The 19,633-nt window shown below is 42.7% G+C and overlaps 1 protein-coding gene across 1 annotated transcript; it reads right to left on the bottom strand.

Annotated features, from left to right (window-relative positions):
- Nucleotides 1-8,857: 8,857 nt before the first annotated feature.
- Nucleotides 8,858-13,829, bottom strand: LOC124111100 (neurocalcin homolog). Its single transcript, XM_046470682.2, has 3 exons — nt 13,519-13,829; nt 10,450-10,851; nt 8,858-9,660 (listed from the first exon to the last, which is right to left on the bottom strand). Exons 2-3 carry the CDS (start codon nt 10,840-10,842, stop codon nt 9,442-9,444), a joined length of 612 nt encoding a protein of 203 aa, XP_046326638.1. The 5' UTR covers nt 10,843-10,851; nt 13,519-13,829; the 3' UTR covers nt 8,858-9,441.
- Between the last annotated feature and the right edge of the window lie 5,804 nt (nt 13,830-19,633).

Here is a 19,633-nt window from a genome sequence, read left to right as displayed (position 1 = left end):
CAAAGACTCCTTCGTCACTGAATGGGGTTTTCAAATGGTCTTTATTCCTTGCCAAGCTAATGTCATGTCAGCCTGTCGAAACCACCTCTTTTCTTCTGTTAATTTTAGTATAATGCTACATATATCTATAAATTATACCTTGTTTACGTCGCTTTTTGAAAGGCGCGAATGTCTGTCCCGTTTAACAATAGAACGGGGTTAAGGGAATGCCAACAGTTTCAGAAACAGGAATGTAGGTATTCTGTTTTTCTTTTTCCAAGAAACGAAACCCCGTCCTTTGAAATGGATCATACCAGGGAGACTATACAAAGATATAGACTGTCTGGATACACATGTATACTCCTCAGTGAACTTCAGCGGGCAATGACAAATCACGCCCCAGACAACTTCGACAATCTCTACTCGTCGTTAGAGGCGACTTGGTTGATTGTGTGTCATCGCATCCCGACGACGATTAGCGCTGCTCATAATATCAATCACTGGTTTATCTAGTCCAGTTGATTGTGTGACCCTTTGAAAGAGTTTTCAGAAATGCTCATATCCGCTTTAACATATATTCAATATTTATCTCCCGATATGTTTAGTTATAACGACTCAAGGAAGTGTACACACAACTGCGCAGTTGAAGTTACAATTGCTAAATAATTACATGCTGCCGTTCACCTTATCTCTTGATCGACTTCAACTGCCAAGCTGACATTTTTACAGGTAAAGGCACACACAGGACTTAAGTGTCTCCAGATTATTACCGCCTCCGTGGTCTAGTGGTATCAATAATCTTGGACGCGACGTTAAACCCCATTTCACCTCACCTCCAGATTAATATCGAGTTTCTTACGTGTGGAGAGACATGTATTATATTTTGAAGTGAGTGAGTGAGTATGGTTTTACGCCGCTTTAAGCAATATTCCAACAATATCACGGGGATATGGGCTTCACACATTGTGCCCATGTGGGGAATCGAACCCGGGTCTTCAGCGTGACGAGCGAACGCTTTCACCACTAGGCTACCCGACCGCCCCTTATATTTTGGACGGTCAATGTAATTTTATCATATGAAAATACGTGAATCATTCTTTTTGTACGCGGATAACACGCGATGGTCACATGGCACCGTAAGCGCTTTCAGAGTTATTAACAGCTGGTCATTAAATATCTAATCAGTACTGAGAGACCAACCAACATAAGATTCACACATATGCATCATCATGTTCAGTTTCCTACTTCACTGTTGGTCCACATCTATTCTTGTTAATCAGTCCCCACTTCACAACTGGCGCGTGTTTTATTCTTATTTTCCATTGCCTACTTCACTGTTGGCCCATGTGTATGTCCCATGTTCCATTGCCTACTTCACTGTTGGCCCATGTGTATGTCGTTCCATTGCCTACTTCACTGTTGGCCCATGTGAATGTCCCGTGTCCCATTCCCTACTTCACTGTTGGCCCATGTGTATGTCCCATGTTCCATTGCCTACTTCACTGTTGGCCCATGTGTATGTCGTTCCATTGCCTACTTCACTGTTGGCCCATGTGAATGTCCCGTGTCCCATTCCCTACTTCACTGTTGGCCCATGTGAATGTCCCGTGTCCCATTCCCTACTTCACTGTTGGCCCATGTGTATGTCCCGTGTTCCATTCCCTACTTAACTGTTGGTCCATGTGTATGTTCCTGTGTTCCATTGCCTACTTCACTGTTGGCCCATGTGTATGCCCCGTGTTCCATTGCCTACTTCACTGTTGGTCCATGTGTATGTCCCATGTTCCATTGCCTACTTCACTGTTGGTCCATGTGTATGTCCCATGTTCCATTGCCTACTTCACTGTTGGCCCATGTGTATGTCCCGTGTTCCATTGCCTACTTCACTGTTGTCCCATGTGTATGTCCCGTGTTCCATTGCCTACTTCACTGTTGGCCCATGTGTATGCCCCGTGTTCCATTGCCTACTTTACTGTTGGTCCATGTGTATGTTCCTGTGTTCCATTGCCTACTTCACTGTTGGTCCATGTGTATGTCCCGTGTTCCATTGCCTACTTCACTGTTGGTCCATGTGTATGTCCCATGTTCCATTGCCTACTTCACTGTTGGCCCATGTGTATGTCCCGTGTTCCATTGCCTACTTCACTGTTGTCCCATGTGTATGTCCCGTGTTCCATTGCCTACTTCACTGTTGTCCCATGTGTATGTCCCGTGTTCCATTGCCTACTTCAGTGTTGGCCCATGTGTATGCCCCGTGTTCCATTCCCTACTTAACTGTTGGTCCATGTGTATGTTCCTGTGTTCCATTGCCTACTTCACTATTGGTCCATGTGTATGTCCCGTGTTCCATTGCCTACTTCACTGTTGGTCCATGTGTATGTCCCATGTTCCATTGCCTACTTCACTGTTGTCCCATGTGTATGTCCCGTGTTCCATTGCCTACTTCACTGTTGGTCCATGTGTATGTTCCTGTGTTCCATTGCCTACTTCACTGTTGGCCCATGTGTATGTCCCGTGTTCCATTGCCTACTTTACTGTTGGTCCATGTTAATTCCCATGTTCCATTGCCTACTTCACTGTTAGTCCATGTTAATTCCCATGTTCCATTGCCTACTTCACTGTTGTCCCATGTGTATGTCCCGTGTTCCATTGCCTACTTCACTGTTGGCCCATGTGTATGTCCTGTGTTCTATTGCCTACTTCAGTGTTGGCCCATGTGAATGTCCCGTGTTCCATTCCCTACTTAACTGTTGGTCCATGTGTATGCCCCGTGTTCAATTCCCTATTTCACTGTTGGCCAATGTGAATGTCCCGTGTTCCATTGCCTACTTCACTGTTGTCCCATGTGTATGTCCCGTGTTCAAGTCCCTACTTCGCTGTTGTCCCATGTGAATGTCCCGTGTTCCATTGCCTACTTTGCTGTTGTCCCATGTGAATGTCCCGTGTTCCATTGCCTAACTCACTGTTGTCCCATGTGTATGTCCCGTGTTCCATTGCCTACTTTGCTGTTGTCCCATGTGAATGTCCCGTGTTCCATTGCCTACTTTGCTGTTGGCCCATGTGTATGTCCCGTGTTCCATTGCCTAACTCACTGTTGTCCCATGTGTATGTCCCGTGTTCCATTGCCTACTTTGCTGTTGTCCCATGTGAATGTCCCGTGTTCCATTGCCTACTTTGCTGTTGGCCCATGTGTATGTCCCGTGTTCCATTGCCTAACTCACTGTTGTCCCATGTGTATGTCCCGTGTTCCAGTCCCTACTTCGCTGTTGTCCCATGTGTATGTCCCGTGTTCCATTGCCTACTTTGCTGTTGTCCCATGTGAATGTCCCGTGTTCCATTGCCTACTTCACTGTTGGCCCATGTGTATGTCCCGTGTTCCATTGCCTACTTTGCTGTTGTCCCATGTGAATGTCCCGTGTTCCATTGCCTACTTCACTGTTGGCCCATGTGAATGTCCCGTGTTCCATTCCCTACTTAACTGTTGGTCCATGTGTATGCCCCGTGTTCAATTCCCTACTTCACTGTTGGCCCATGTGTATGTCCCGTGTTCCATTGCCTACTTCACTGTTGGCCCATGTGTATGTCCCGTGTTCCATTGCCTACTTTACTGTTGTCCCATGTGAATGTCCCGTGTTCCATTGCCTACTTCACTGTTGGCCCATGTGTATGTCCCGTGTTCCATTGCCTACTTCACTGTTGTCCCATGTGAATGTCCCGTGTTCCATTGCCTACTTCACTGTTGTCCCATGTGAATGTCCCGTGTTCCATTGCCTACTTTACTGTTGGCCCATGTGAATGTCCCGTGTTCCATTCCCTACTTCACTGTTGGCCCATGTGTATGTCCCGTGTTCCATTCCCTACTTCACTGTTGGCCCATGTGTATGTCCCTGTGTTCCATTGCCTAACTCACTGTTGTCCCATGTGAATGTCCCGTGTTCCATTGCCTACTTCACTGTTGGCCCATGTGAATGTCCCGTGTTCCATTGCCTACTTCACTGTTGGTCCATGTGTATGTCCCGTGTTCCATTCCCTACTTCACTGTTGGCCCATGTGTATGTCCCGTGTTCCATTCCCTACTTCACTGTTGGCCCATGTGAATGTCCCGTGTTCCATTGCCTAACTCACTGTTGTCCCATGTGAATGTCCCGTGTTCCATTGCCTACTTTACTGTTGGCCCATGTGAATGTCCCGTGTTCCATTCCCTACTTCACTGTTGTCCCATGTGTATGTCCCGTGTTCCATTCCCTACTTCACTGTTGGTCCATGTTAATTCCCGTGTTCCATTCCCTACTTCACTGTTGGCCCATGTGAATGTCCCGTGTTCCATTGCCTACTTCACTGTTGTCCCATGTGAATGTCCCGTGTTCCATTCCCTACTTCACTGTTGGCCCATGTGAATGTCCCGTGTTCCATTGCCTACTTTACTGTTGGCCCATGTGTATGTCCCGTGTTCCATTCCCTACTTAACTGTTGGTCCATGTGTATGTCCCGTGTTCCATTGCCTACTTTACTGTTGGTCCATGTGTATGTCCCGTGTTCCATTCCCTACTTCACTGTTGGCCCATGTGTATGTCCCGTGTTCCATTGCCTACTTTGCTGTTGTCCCATGTGTATGTCCCGTGTTCCATTCCCTACTTCACTGTTGGCCCATGTGTATGTCCCGTGTTCCATTGCCTACTTTGCTGTTGTCCCATGTGAATGTCCCGTGTTCCATTGCCTACTTTGCTGTTGTCCCATGTGAATGTCCCGTGTTCCATTGCCTACTTCACTGTTGGCCCATGTGTATGTCCCGTGTTCCATTCCCTACTTCACTGTTGGCCCATGTGTATGTCCCGTGTTCCATTGCCTACTTTGCTGTTGTCCCATGTGAATGTCCCGTGTTCCATTGCCTACTTCACTGTTGGCCCATGTGAATGTCCCGTGTTCCATTCCCTACTTAACTGTTGGCCCTTGTGTATGCCCCGTGTTCCATTGCCTACTTCACTGTTGGCCCATGTGTATGTCCTGTGTTCCATTGCCTACTTCACTGTTGGCCCATGTGTATGTCCCGTGTCCCATTCCCTACTTCACTGTTGGCCCATGTGTATGTCCCGTGTCCCATTCCCTACTTCACTGTTGGCCCATGTGTATGTCGTTCCATTGCCTACTTCACTGTTGTCCCATGTGTATGTCCCGTGTCCCATTCCCTACTTCACTGTTGGCCCATGTGTATGTCCCGTGTCCCATTCCCTACTTCACTGTTGGCCCATGTGTATGTCCCGTGTCCCATTCCCTACTTCACTGTTGGCCCATGTGTATGTCCCGTGTTCCATTCCCTACTTAACTGTTGGTCCATGTGTATGTCCCGTGTTCCATTGCCTACTTCACTGTTGGTCCATGTGTATGTCCCATGTTCCATTGCCTACTTCACTGTTGGCCCATGTGTATGTCCCGTGTTCCATTGCCTACTTCACTGTTGTCCCATGTGTATGCCCCGTGTTCAATTCTCTACTTCACTGTTGGTCCATGTGTATGTCCCGTGTTCCATTGCCTACTTCACTGTTGGCCCATGTGTATGTCCTGTGTTCCATTGCCTACTTCACTGTTGGTCCATGTGTATGTCCCGTGTTCCATTGCCTACTTCACTGTTGGTCCATGTGTATGTCCCGTGTTCCATTGCCTACTTCACTGTTGGCCCATGTGTATGTCCTGTGTTCCATTGCCTACTTCACTGTTGGTCCATGTGTATGTCCCGTGTTCCATTGCCTACTTCACTGTTGGTCCATGTGTATGTCCCGTGTTCCATTGCCTACTTCACTGTTGGCCCATGTGTATGTCCTGTGTTCCATTGCCTACTTCACTGTTGGTCCATGTGTATGTCCCGTGTTCCATTCCCTACTTCACTGTTGGTCCATGTGTATGTCCCGTGTCCCATTGCCTACTTCACTGTTGGCCCATGTGTATGTCCCGTGTTCCATTGCCTACTTCACTGTTGGTCCATGTGTATGTCCCATGTTCCATTGCCTACTTCACTGTTGGCCCATGTTAATTCCCATGTTCCATTGCCTACTTCACTGTTGGCCCATGTGAATGTCCCGTGTTCCATTGCCTACTTCACTGTTGGTCCATGTGTATGTCCCATGTTCCATTGCCTACTTCACTGTTGGCCCATGTTAATTCCCATGTTCCATTGCCTACTTCACTGTTGGCCCATGTGAATGTCCCTGTGTTCCATTCCCTACTTCACTGTTGGCCCATGTGTATGTCCCGTGTTCCATTCCCTACTTCACTGTTGGCCCATGTGTATGTCCCGTGTTCCATTGCCTACTTCACTGTTGGTCCATGTGTATGTCCCATGTTCCATTGCCTACTTCACTGTTGTCCCATGTGTATGTCCCGTGTTCCATTCCCTACTTCACTGTTGTCCCATGTGTATGCCCCGTGTTCAATTCCCTACTTCAGTGTTGGCCCATGTGTATGCCCCGTGTTCAATTCCCTACTTCACTGTTGGTCCATGTGTATGTTCCTGTGTTCCATTCCCTACTTCAGTGTTGGCCCATGTGTATGTCCTGTGTTCCATTGCCTACTTCACTGTTGGTCCATGTGTATGTCCCATGTTCCATTCCCTACTTCAGTGTTGGCCCATGTGTATGTCCTGTGTTCCATTCCCTACTTCACTGTTGGTCCATGTGTATGTCCCGTGTTCCATTGCCTACTTCACTGTTGGCCCATGTGTATGCCCCGTGTTCCATTCCCTACTTCACTGTTGGCCCATGTGTATGCCCCGTGTTCCATTCCCTACTTCAGTGTTGTCCCATGTCTATGTCCCGTGTTCCATTGCCTACTTTACTGTTGGCCCATGTGTATGTCCCGTGTTCCATTCCCTACTTCACTGTTGGTCCATGTGTATGTCCCATGTTCCATTGCCTACTTCACTGTTGGCCCATGTGTATGTCCTGTGTTCCATTCCCTACTTCAGTGTTGTCCCATGTGAATGTCCCGTGTTCCATTGCCTACTTCAGTGTTGGCCCATGTGTATGTCCTGTGTTCCATTGCCTACTTCACTGTTGGCCCATGTGTATGTCCTGTGTTCCATTCCCTACTTCACTGTTGGCCCATGTGTATGTCCCGTGTTCCATTCCCTACTTAACTGTTGTCCCATGTGTATGTCCCGTGTTCCATTGCCTACTTCACTGTTGGCCCATGTGTATGTCCTGTGTTCCATTCCCTACTTCACTGTTGGCCCATGTGTATGTCCCGTGTTCCATTCCCTACTTCACTGTTGGCCCATGTGTATGTCCTGTGTTCCATTGCCTACTTCACTGTTGGCCCATGTGTATGTCCTGTGTTCCATTCCCTACTTCACTGTTGGCCCATGTGTATGTCCCGTGTTCCATTGCCTACTTCACTGTTGGCCCATGTGTATGTCCCGTGTTCCATTGCCTACTTCACTGTTGGCCCATGTGTATGTCCTGTGTTCCATTCCCTACTTCACTGTTGGCCCATGTGTATGTCCCGTGTTCCATTCCCTACTTAACTGTTGTCCCATGTGTATGTCCCGTGTTCCATTCCCTACTTAACTGTTGTCCCATGTGTATGTCCCGTGTTCCATTCCCTACTTCACTGTTGTCCCATGTGTATGTCCCGTGTTCCATTCCCTACTTCACTGTTGTCCCATGTGTATGTCCCGTGTTCCATTCCCTACTTCACTGTTGGCCCATGTGTATGTCCCGTGTTCCATTCCCTACTTAACTGTTGTCCCATGTGTATGTCCCGTGTTCCATTCCCTACTTCACTGTTGTCCCATGTGTATGTCCCGTGTTCCATTCCCTACTTCACTGTTGGCCCATGTGTATGTCCCGTGTTCCATTCCCTACTTAACTGTTGTCCCATGTGAATGTCCCGTGTTCCATTCCCTACTTCACTGTTGTCCCATGTGTATGTCCCATGTTCCATTCCCTACTTAACTGTTGTCCCATGTGTATGTCCCGTGTTCCATTCCCTACTTCACTGTTGTCCCATGTGTATGTCCCGTGTTCCATTCCCTACTTAACTGTTGGCCCATGTGTATGTCCCGTGTTCCATTGCCTACTTCACTGTTGGTCCATGTGTATGTCCCATGTTCCATTGCCTACTTCACTGTTGGTCCATGTGTATGTCCCGTGTTCCATTCCCTACTTCACTGTTGTCCCATGTGTATGTCCCGTGTTCCATTCCCTACTTAACTGTTGGCCCATGTGTATGTCCCGTGTTCCATTGCCTACTTCACTGTTGTCCCATGTGTATGTCCCGTGTTCCATTGCCTACTTCACTGTTGGCCCATGTGTATGTCCCGTGTTCCATTCCCTACTTAACTGTTGGTCCATGTGTATGTTCCTGTGTTCCATTGCCTACTTCACTGTTGGCCCATGTGTATGCCCCGTGTTCCATTGCCTACTTCACTGTTGGTCCATGTGTATGTCCCGTGTTCCATTGCCTACTTCACTGTTGGTCCATGTGTATGTCCCGTGTTCCATTCCCTACTTCACTGTTGGCCCATGTGTATGTCCCGTGTTCCATTGCCTACTTCACTGTTGGCCCATGTGTATGTCCCGTGTTCCATTGCCTACTTCACTGTTGGTCCATGTGTATGTCCCGTGTTCCATTCCCTACTTCACTGTTGTCCCATGTGTATGTCCCGTGTTCCATTGCCTACTTCACTGTTGCTCCATTGGTGTCCTTTTTTTTCTATTTCCCACTTCACTAATTGCCGATGTTTATTCATTGTTGGTCCTCACCCAAGAACATCATGCGACACAAAGATCTGGTTCGAGGATGGTCTAAGCTTATTTCTGAGATGAGTTATATTTCAAAACAATAAATAATAAGACCCAACAGAACAAATCGCATCACACCCAGGAATTAATGATACTGTTTATTGTCTGTTTGTGACATGACATGAGCGGTTGAAGCAACAATGGAAACATACCATGGACTGTGTTAATGCTATACATTAACACTGTATATGTATATTATGATCATTATGTAAGTCTGGAGTAAATGAATCTGGGAATCATGGATATCTGAGACAGTTGGCCTGTTTAGAAGCAGGGATGTGACGTTTGCAAATATATACACATTAGCGTTTTACGTTTAATACATCGGGGCGTCCATAAGAAGCTGGTGGTTGTTAGTTACGAAAAAGCTATTTTAAAATAAAGACCAGCTTACTGCACGCCTGTTTGTAAATGCAACAAGACATGGTCAGGCTGGTGTCCGTCACTAGCTGAGCACTGTCTGGTCCACATGTTAGTCCCCATTTGGGTCCCCGGGATCACGGGGAGCGTTTAATGCATCGAGACGTCCATACGAAGCTGGTGGTTGTTAATTACAAAAAAGCTATTTAAAAAATAAAGAGCAGCTAACTGCGCGTCTGTCTGGGAATGCAACAAGACATGGTCAATCTGGTGTCCGTCACTAACTGAGCACTGTCTGGTCCCCATGTTAGTCCCCATGCTGGTCCCCGGGATCATGGGGAGGGTTACACTGTACAAGGTGGAGCAGGAACGAGTCCGTCATTACACCTTCACGGAACTCCTCCCACGTGATGTTGTCGTCATGGTCCTTGTCCATGGCCTTGAACATCTTCTCGACGACGTCACCAGGTGTGGCGTACTCAGGTGGAAGATGAACGCGACTGAAGTCCATCATCTTGTACACAGACTGAAATGGTACAAACAGCTGTAATAGTAAGTGAGAAGTGTTTTACGCCGCTTTCAGATATGCTCCATGCCAGCCAGCGGGGTACACGAAGAATACATTTTTGTAATCTGACGGTGAATAACCGTATACATCTTGCTTGAACAAACGTGAATTTACACAGATGAACAAGAAAGTTGGAATCCATGACAAATCAGGCTACTAATTCAAACTATACAGAAGTGTGTCATATCGTGCAATATCATGATTTCACAAGACAGCTACGTATCGTATACGTTAGCGTATGCATATCTCACATGTAAGTACCAGATTATCTAAGTAAGATTATCTTAAGCCTATATTTAAAGTATAGGAGTTAGGATCTCAGCGCTAAAATCGCTTTGTGAAAGTCGGCCCTGCCAAATTCAAACCCTCTGGGTCATGTGACGCAAGTGCATCTTGCTCGGGAATATAAATGTGATGTACTTTTCTCATTATTAGCGCTTTGTTTTCGTCATCACTTCAGGTTATAGGGTAAGTGAGTTAGTCGGGTTTAACGCCGGTTTGAACAATATTTCAGTTATATCTCGGCGCGTTAGCTTCAATTCTTAGTGACGCATGCCGCAGATGCTGTCCAGCTTGGTGCAACCGACGAATACGGGTATGGTGCTGAGAAACCTAGGGATCATAATCAGATCGATCTGGGATTCGAACCCAAGATGAGAGGATCCTGGTGGGGCGAAGGAACCCGGCTGAGTCATTGGGTAAACCCGACTTGACCGTAACAAGGGTGAACTTAAATCCTTTTCTAACCTTAACTATTTCTTCCATTTCCGATTTGGATATCTTCCCGTTCTGGCTTATGTCATAAACATCAAACGCCCATCTCAGGTTTTTGTCAAAGTCGTCACTTCCGCTCGCGTTGAGACCGATCAGGAACTCGCGAAAACTAATCCTTCCATTGCCATCAGTGTCAAATGTCCGTACAATGTGTCGGACGTAATCCGAGCAGTCTCCGGGGAACACCTTGTTGTAGACAGAAATAAACTCTTTCTCAGTTAAGAATTCCTTCCCTTTCTCGACACGAGCACTTTTCTTGAATTCTTCATACCAATCATGGATTTCGATATCAGTGAAGCTAACTCGAGATTTAATGTCATCTATGTCGGAAGGTAAAAGTTTGGTCTTCATGACTTTTTGTCCCATATTGGATATCTGAAAAAGAACAAACAGACTTTAATTCAGCAGTAGTAGTAGTGGTAGTAGTAGTAGTGTAGTAGTAGTTGTAGTAGTAGTGTAGTAGTAGTAGCAGTAGTAGCAGCAGCAGTATTACATTAAATGACATCAGTGACGTGACCACATTGGCAGCTTGTGTTTAGATAATATAATAATTACATTCTTTTTCGTCTGTCTACAAACCCCATCTATATGATGTGAACCAACATCAGACATTAGAGAAATGTTTTTGTTGCTTAAGTGTTTAAAAAGTCGTCTTCTGTCTTAGCAATTTCGTCTGACCAGTCCCTCTTTGGGACTCGTGTGTGTGAGTAGGGTTCACATATCTATTGCCAGTTTTAGTATTCATAAAACTTCTGTTTTTGTATTGATATGATTTCTGTTTTCGTATATTGATATGATTTCAATTTTATCTTTGGGTGCTCTGTTTATATACGTCCGAGTAGCTGTCCATCTCTCAGGAATAGAGTTAGTTTGGTCTTCGTAATTGCATCTTTTGGCTTTGGGATATCTGCAGCAGAATCTCCCCACAGGGGGTATAAACGGGGAGTTCCCAGAATCTACCCCGGTGTAGATAATAATAAATTGTTATCGAATCCAAAAATTCAAAATGTTGTTTTATGTATTCAAAGAAGAAATAAATATTGTTTAAACTAATAAAAGATATCTTACAAATCACATTGACTTATTGTAGTCATCATCAATTTGTAAGTTCGAAAGTTGGTGTTGAGAATTGTTTGAGGAAATGTCTTACACTTATGTTATTGAATAAGCTTTAACATGCTTTGTGAATAGACCTAACTACTTTTGATTGCATATAAAATCATTTTGAAACCAAGTATAAGTATGCACTTGTGTCTGTAAGTATCTTTGTTTGGGGAAGCATGTATCACTGTATCAAGAATATATATTCTGACTATAGAAGACATCACATCATTAAAAGCATCTAATTATTTGTCCATTTACATTCTTATTCTTCTAAATATAGTCAGATGGGTGTTATAAATTTCACGAAGCAAATGTCATTGTCTTAGTCAGGGTTTTTATATTATTATCAATAACAAATATAGAAAACTAACATAGAATATGAGAGCAATTTTATTCTGAAAACCAATATCCAACGTTTCCATGAATTATTTAAATGTCACTGAACATTTATCACTACGTTAAAGTGTTCATGGAGGTTGGTAAGATACACTGCACCAATGGACTGCTTCTCAAAAACTGGTGCTCCCACCTATGTCTTCTCAATTTAAATAACAGGATATGAATGTTTTAAAACTAATTAGATGTGTGCTGAATAGGCATTTATGTAAACTTAATCAGATAACAATGTTGTTAACGCAGTTGACCAGGAGAGATCAAGACTGAGTTAAAGGGCAAGTTCACACGGAAATGAACCTATTTTTCTTGTACTTTTTCCACATTAAAAATGTTAACCTAGAAATGTCATAGACAAAAATATAAAAATATCACAATTAATTAACATATTTTTCGCATTAAAACTATTTATATTTTTCACATTTACCAAGTGTTCTATTTCCATAACAAAAACACCATGGCTTATGCCCCTTGCAATATGACGTCATTGGTGCCAATTGATAAACATTATGACGTCATCATGCTTTGTTAGAGCCGCTTCACTTGGTGTAGGTACAGGTGTGTGATTCTTGCGTCTCAGATGCCAGCCAGCATAGTGTTATGCTGAGTCACCACTGCGCCGGAGTGTGTCGTAGGCCATGTTGTTTTACCGCAAACTGGTACTTGATATCTTTTGCGTTGAGAATAGACAGGGACTCAGTTGAAATGGCACCAATTACGTCATAATCTAAGGGGGATAACTCAGGCCTGTTTAGCTCGAAAAAACGAAGGCCTCATAACGGCATATCATTTTCACACGATTGTGAGCTTCCTACTTTCACTGTGAAAAAAATGAGTGTATATTTTCAAACACAGATGCTAACTAATTCTAAAATTGCGTTTTGATTAGAAAAAGAAAGAAAGTGATTTTTGCGTGTACACTTCCCCTTTAAATGCATCCCAAAAAAGGAAAACTTCACGTACATTCATGTACATTCTCATTTCTTTAATTATGATTACTGTTTGGATAAACTGGTGCTCCCACCTTTGTCTTCTCAATTTAAATAACAGGATATGAATGTTTTAGAAATAATTGTGTGCTGAATAGGCATTTATGTAAACTTAATCAGATGACAATGTTGTTACAGCAATTAACCAGAAGAGATCAAGACTGAGTTAGATGCCAAAAAGAAAATTTATGTACATTCATGAAATAAAAATGTTTAAATCACACAGGGTTGGAGTAGATTCTGGGAGCTCCTAGATTATAATCATAACCCGAGGGACTCCCAGAGATTCTGGGAAAGGGGGGTAGATTCCGTATACCCAGGTATACTTCGATGCGTGTATACTTTCAGACTTTACACCGGGCTGAGGCATGGTCTTGACATTCCAGTATAAAGTGAGCAATGGATTCAGATTGATTGCAAGATGAGCATACCTTGTCATAGTGATTTTTGTGACCGAGTCTGAGGCGTGATCTGTCTATTTTACCTTTTCTTTCCTGTCCGAATGAGTCAGACAGTGGTATCATAAAAGCAAGAGATTTAACCGTAAACGTCCTACCTGTTTGGCTGCTCGTCTCCAACACGTGCGGGTGTAGGTGTCGTATGGCTTTAGACTCTCATCAGCAACCAACACAGGATCTGTGCAACTGCCCGCAATTTTCTTTCCTTCTCAAGGACAGTTTCAAATTATGTCATAAATCGCTAAGCCAGGGTGACATTGTATGCACAGGTATAACACGTAACGAACTTGACAATTCTCCGAGAAGGTATTCCAGCGAGATGGGAACGTAACGAGACAACGAGTAGGTTACCCTAGTCGGTGTCGAGTGTCAGCCCCTGAGCGCAGGCAGGCATGCGTAACCGAGATATAAGGGTTGCTAAAGATGTACCGAATGTACAATTGCCGAGTGACAAGCTGCTGCATGACTAGCCCAGGCCGGAACAAACGTCACTTACTTAATCCCAGCTTAAGCACGTTAACACATTAAATATTAAATAGATATGACTTGTTTTATGGTGTATCCGATCTGGGTACATTTGTTCAAGTTGAGAATACCGTATTTAGTGTAAATACTTAATCTTGTATTAACATCCCGGTTAAATGACATGTGATACAACATGGCCGTTCAATGTTTTTAGGATATGTCTGTTTGTTTTTAACGCGGCGCTGAGCAATATTTCAGATATAAGACGACCTTCTGTAATAAGCAAGTCTGGACCAGACAAACCAGTGATTGATATATGAGCAATGGTGAACTCCTGGGTACGATGACACCAATCAACCAAGTCAACCATTTCACAGGGGCTTGCAAGGCAAATGTCAGCATCTACAATATATATGGTGACCACCAGTGTCAGTACTATGGCCCTGTGATGTCGTACTCTCGCTGGTTGTCCTTTCTTTTTAATCTAAGTTTATATTCCAGAAACACCCCTGTTATGTTTGTGTGGCGTGTTTGAACTAGTGTAGACCATATGTCCTTTCTTTTTAATCTAAGTTTATATTCCAGAAACACCCCTGTTATGTTTGTGTGGCGTGTTTGAACTAGTGTAGACCATATGTCCTTCCTTTTTAATCTAAGTTTATATTCCAGAAACATCCCTGTTATGTTTGTGTGGCGTGCTTGAACTAGTGTAGACCATATGTCCTTCCTTTTTAATCTAAGTTTATATTCCAGAAACATCCCTGTTATGTTTGTGTGGCGTGATTGAACTAGTGTAAGCCATATATCCTTCCTTTTTAATCTAAGTTTATATTCCAGAAACATCCCTGTTATGTTTGTGTGGCGTGATTGAACTAGTGTAAGCCATATGTCCTTCCTTTTTAATCTAAGTTTATATTCCAGAAACATCCCTGTTATGTTTGTGTGGCGTGATTGAACTAGTGTAAGCCATATGTCCTTCCTTTTTAATCTAAGTTTATATTCCAGAAACATCCCTGTTATGTTTGTGTGGCGTGCTTGAACTAGTGTAGACCATATGTCCTTCCTTTTTAATCTAAGTTTATATTCCAGAAACATCCCTGTTATGTTTGTGTGGCGTGATTGAACTAGTGTAAGCCATATGTCCTTCCTTTTTAATCTAAGTTTATATTCCAGAAACATCCCTGTTATGTTTGTGTGGCGTGCTTGAACTAGTGTAGACCATATGTCCTTCCTTTTTAATCTAAGTTTATATTCCAGAAACATCCCTGTTATGTTTGTGTGGCGTGCTTGAACTAGTGTAGACCATATGTCCTTCCTTTTTAATCTAAGTTTATATTCCAGAAACATCCCTGTTATGTTTGTGTGGCGTGCTTGAACTAGTTTAAGCCCTGCCTACAACTTTATTCAAACAAGGAAGCTGTACCTGAATCATCATATTGGAATTCAACACGTACGCGACCCAAATCACGGCTATTACACGTATTATCTTTCAAAGGCTCAATTGCCTACAGTACAGTGTTCTTGCTTGAGCATTGACGATATAGCTGTGAGGGTTCTCACATAAATAAATCATAAAGCAAAAACTCCATTGTGAAAGTTCTCAGAAATGAATTTCGCAGTTTTGTATGGTGTCTTTCATAGATAATTATGACAACCATAGTCATAAAAATTCAGGCTCATAAACCCTTGTAGGCGGCCACGGTGACAGGTGACAATTGAGCGTGTTCGGATCACGCTATAGTCAACATCCGATACATACCGATTGCATGCTTGTGCACCATCTGTATATGATTAAGATTAAGGTTAAGATCTAGTTTGACCGGGTGGAACTGCACAAAGTGAACTGCACAAAGTGAACTCCGCGATGATACCATTGAACAGTGTTTACTACTCTATCGCATTTGCCTTGAGAAATAACTACACATGCATGACAAAACATATGCTGAATGATTATATTCAAGATAGGCCTTACACAGTACTGATAACAAAAGCTATGACATGAGTTCAAGAGCTTTCTTAATCGCGATGGTTGTTGGTTTTATCGTGCCATCTAACTATTGTGTGTCCACATAGTTCCTTCGGATCTGAAACGACAGGTGGATTAGGTCTCGGCAATTATATGGTCGGTGGTTTGAATAACCCTTTCGAAGGCATGCAATTCATTCATTCTACAACAGAGTAAAACTTTCTTAAAATATTCACTTCTTTACAGCTATTGTGTGAGTTTGAACAATTTGTCTATTTTATCGCAGCTTGTCAAATGTTATGCTGGTGGTAAACGTTAACACAGTGATAACAAACCAAGAATAAATATTACTAGTCTATCTCATAGTCCCTGAACCATAGTGTTTCCCTTCCGCCCAGCTCTTCTGTTATGCATGCAAGAGCTCTAAATGAAGCAAGTCTAGATTTTCTTCAGGTTTAGAATCTCCCATCCAACTGGGCCTCCCTTTCAGTTTAAATGGAGTTAGTTGTTTCCATCAAAATTATATATTTTCATAGACTAGGCGTTAGTCTAAATCATCACGAAGAAACTAGGATTCGTACCACGATCAGCGGATCATTGCACGGTGAAGGGTCGCAACTCTGTACAGCGAATTGCAGAGCCTTCGAAAATGGACCAATCATATGTGTCCGCTTTTGTTTCCTTACAATTTTAAACCGAATTGAGTTTGCTTCAGTTAATCCCTGATATTTTTTGAAAAATGAGATCGGTCACGATGTACCTTAACCAATTTATTTATATACTGTCTACAGATGGACCAGTGTTATAATCCAGGTTAGAATTGGTCTTCAGCAACCCATGCTTGTCGTAAGTGACGACTAACCGGATTGGGTGGTCAGGCTCCCTGATGTTTTGCGTAAATCGATGCTCAGTATGTTTATCACTGGATTGTCTGGTCCAAACTATATTATTTACAGTGGGAGTGTGGCGTTAAACAATCAAACTGACTAGATGAGCGGTGGGTGTTCTGTGAAGTGCGCCCGCCATGTGCTGATGTCAAGGCCTGTGTCTGTCACAATGGCGTTGCATGTTTGTTGCCTCACGAGACCCGCTGTACAAAAAAATCCTGTACCGGTTTATCTTACCCGGAGTTCGGTCACGGTTTTGTCTAAACCCGACCTTGAGAACGCAATTACTAGACAGTCAGTCATACGATATGTCGTCATGTACACAGTGTCTGTGAAATAGTCTGACTGCATTCATACTATTGTGTGCAACATTTCGTTTTGTATGTAGGCTGCACACATAACTGGAAACTGGACTTCTAAAGTCAGTTAACTCTCTTGCCTCGGGAAGATGAGCAATTCCAAAACATAGCACCAGACGCCCAAACGAAAAGAAAATATGTCTACACATAATATTTCGCAGTGGTAAATTCAAGTTTTCAAATTGTATACTTGTCACCTGATTTGGGATGTTCGGAAGACCCCTGTTGTGTTATATTTTTCTGTATATCAGAATGACAATGACAACATAAACATGATACCAGCGGTATATGATTCATTCCCGATTATCCAGTGTATTAAATCTCTTACATATGCACTTAATTAATATGAGGGGTCTTTGATACACTAAATATAATCCTAGATGTATCCGTACGGGTCCATGTAGCCTTAACACTGTATTCCCGTGCTGTGTATCTTTCTTCTACCTTGGGGGCGGTCGGGTAGCCTAATGGTTAAAGCGTTCGCTCGTCACGCCTAAGACCCGGGTTCGATTTCCGACGTGGGTACAATGTGTGAAGCCCATTTCTGCTGTCCCCCGCCGTGATATTGCTGGAATATTGCTAAAAGCGGCGTAAAACCATACTCACTCACTCACTCACTCTTCGTACCTTCATTTCCTAGTAATCCGACACTCTCAACAAGCACTGTTTCCATAACGAACCGTAAGAAGCGACCATCGGTTGATGCACGTCATTCTATCCCAAATGCGTAGATCGGTGCTCATGATGTCAATCACTGGATTGTCTGGTCCAGATTATTTACAGACATCCGTCATATAGCTGGAACTCTGCTGAGTGTGGGGTTAAACAACAAACAAACATAACGGATTCTTCCTGATAAGCATGGCAATATCATATCAATGCGAATATTGTAACTGCAATTGCGTGATGTAACTATCAAGATTATAGAACAACATGTAGCAATAAACAAACACATGCTACAGACGGATTTCGTGTGTAATCCTTTAGGTGTGTTTGCATGACTAAGTTCTGAAAACCAATCTTGTCTTTGCATATGAGCAGAGCCTGTTGGGTCTACACTAAACCGTCTACACTGCCCGTGTCCAACCAATGGCTATACACGCTGAAGGCTGGTGGTTTAACGTTCGCTTGCCACACAGAACCCTGCTCTGCGTTCGATTCCCCACAAAGGAGCGGTGTGAGAAGTTCATTCCTTCTGTTCCATGCAGTGAAGTTGTTGGGGTATATCTAAAAGCGGCGTAAAACCACTTGCACTCACTTGGTAATTGCTTTTGAAATATAGCGCACAGAGCACTTATGCACAGTGAATGCTGCGCTATACAAATGCATAAATTATTATTATCATCATCATCATCATCACTATTATTATTATTATTATTATTAATAATAATAATAATAATAATATTAACTCATGTATAAACTGGATGAATATGGTTTGTTGTGTCTGTAAAACACACGAAGTAATATTGAACCTGTATGTTGAAGACGCTTGTTCGTGACCTTCATGTCTTTGATCTGACCAAAACTATAGCCAAAAGCGTTCATTATTAATGTAAACTGAACCGATTATTATGTTATTGTGTAATGTCAGTTTGAATATTTTGGCCATGTGATATCCGAAGGTCTTATATATTTATTTTATATCATTTGATTTTTCAGTAATATGTATTTACATAGTCAGTTTTTCCAGCATATCTAGGGGGGTCAAATGTTCCAGAAGAAGGCCTTTCTTGAACTATTCAAAAACACCAAAATGTGTGGCTTGGAGAAAAACTTATCATAAACATTATAACAGACAGACAGATATTTTATTAAAGTCTCACCTCAACATGTGATACAAAAATATACAAGATGAAAAATTGAACCGTTCCATACGGAACTACGAGAGACTATTTGCATTATTATAATGAAAGTAAACTTGAATTAAATTAATTTAAAATTCAAAAACTATGTTATAGTTAGGTGAATATTAGACAGGTATATACAAATAGACATTACGTTGTTGTAATATATTAAAGCAGATTTGGGCAGATAAAAAAAACAAAAAAATTAGGCGACATGATGCTGCATGTCATCTCTGTCCTATATTTAGCTTGTATGTTTTTCAATACAACCATCAACTTCAAGACGTAATCTTTCTTTATACATTTTTGTTATCATTTTCCTATAGAATGTTATGTAATATGTTGCCTGTCTGAAATTTAGTGGGTTTTTTTTTTATAGATTCGTAATTTTAATACTGCTGCTATTTGTTGGTGTCGGTGGTATCTTGCCATGCCCTAGACTAACATCTAGTCTCTGAAACGAACATATATTAAAGAAAAAAAAACAGTTGTTAAATTATAGTTATAAAATATAATAAAAAGGAGCCCAGGGGATTTCTTCAATTTCAGACACCGCAGTAATCTAGACTTTCCAAACATTTTAGTCTTGCATGGGCTGTATTGGATATATTTGTTTCAGGGTCTGTATGACAGACTATGTCATGCCTATACGTAGTTATTTAGGGGTTAAATTAATCAATCAACGTTAAGCT

The sequence above is a fragment of the Haliotis rufescens genome, unplaced genomic scaffold (genome assembly GCF_023055435.1).
Source record: "Haliotis rufescens isolate VD_foot unplaced genomic scaffold, xgHalRufe1.0.p SCAF_2, whole genome shotgun sequence".
Classification (NCBI taxonomy): Eukaryota; Metazoa; Mollusca; class Gastropoda; order Lepetellida; family Haliotidae; genus Haliotis; species Haliotis rufescens.
The sequence above is the reverse complement of the archived record's forward strand: the minus strand, read 5'-3'. Positions and strand labels throughout refer to the sequence as shown.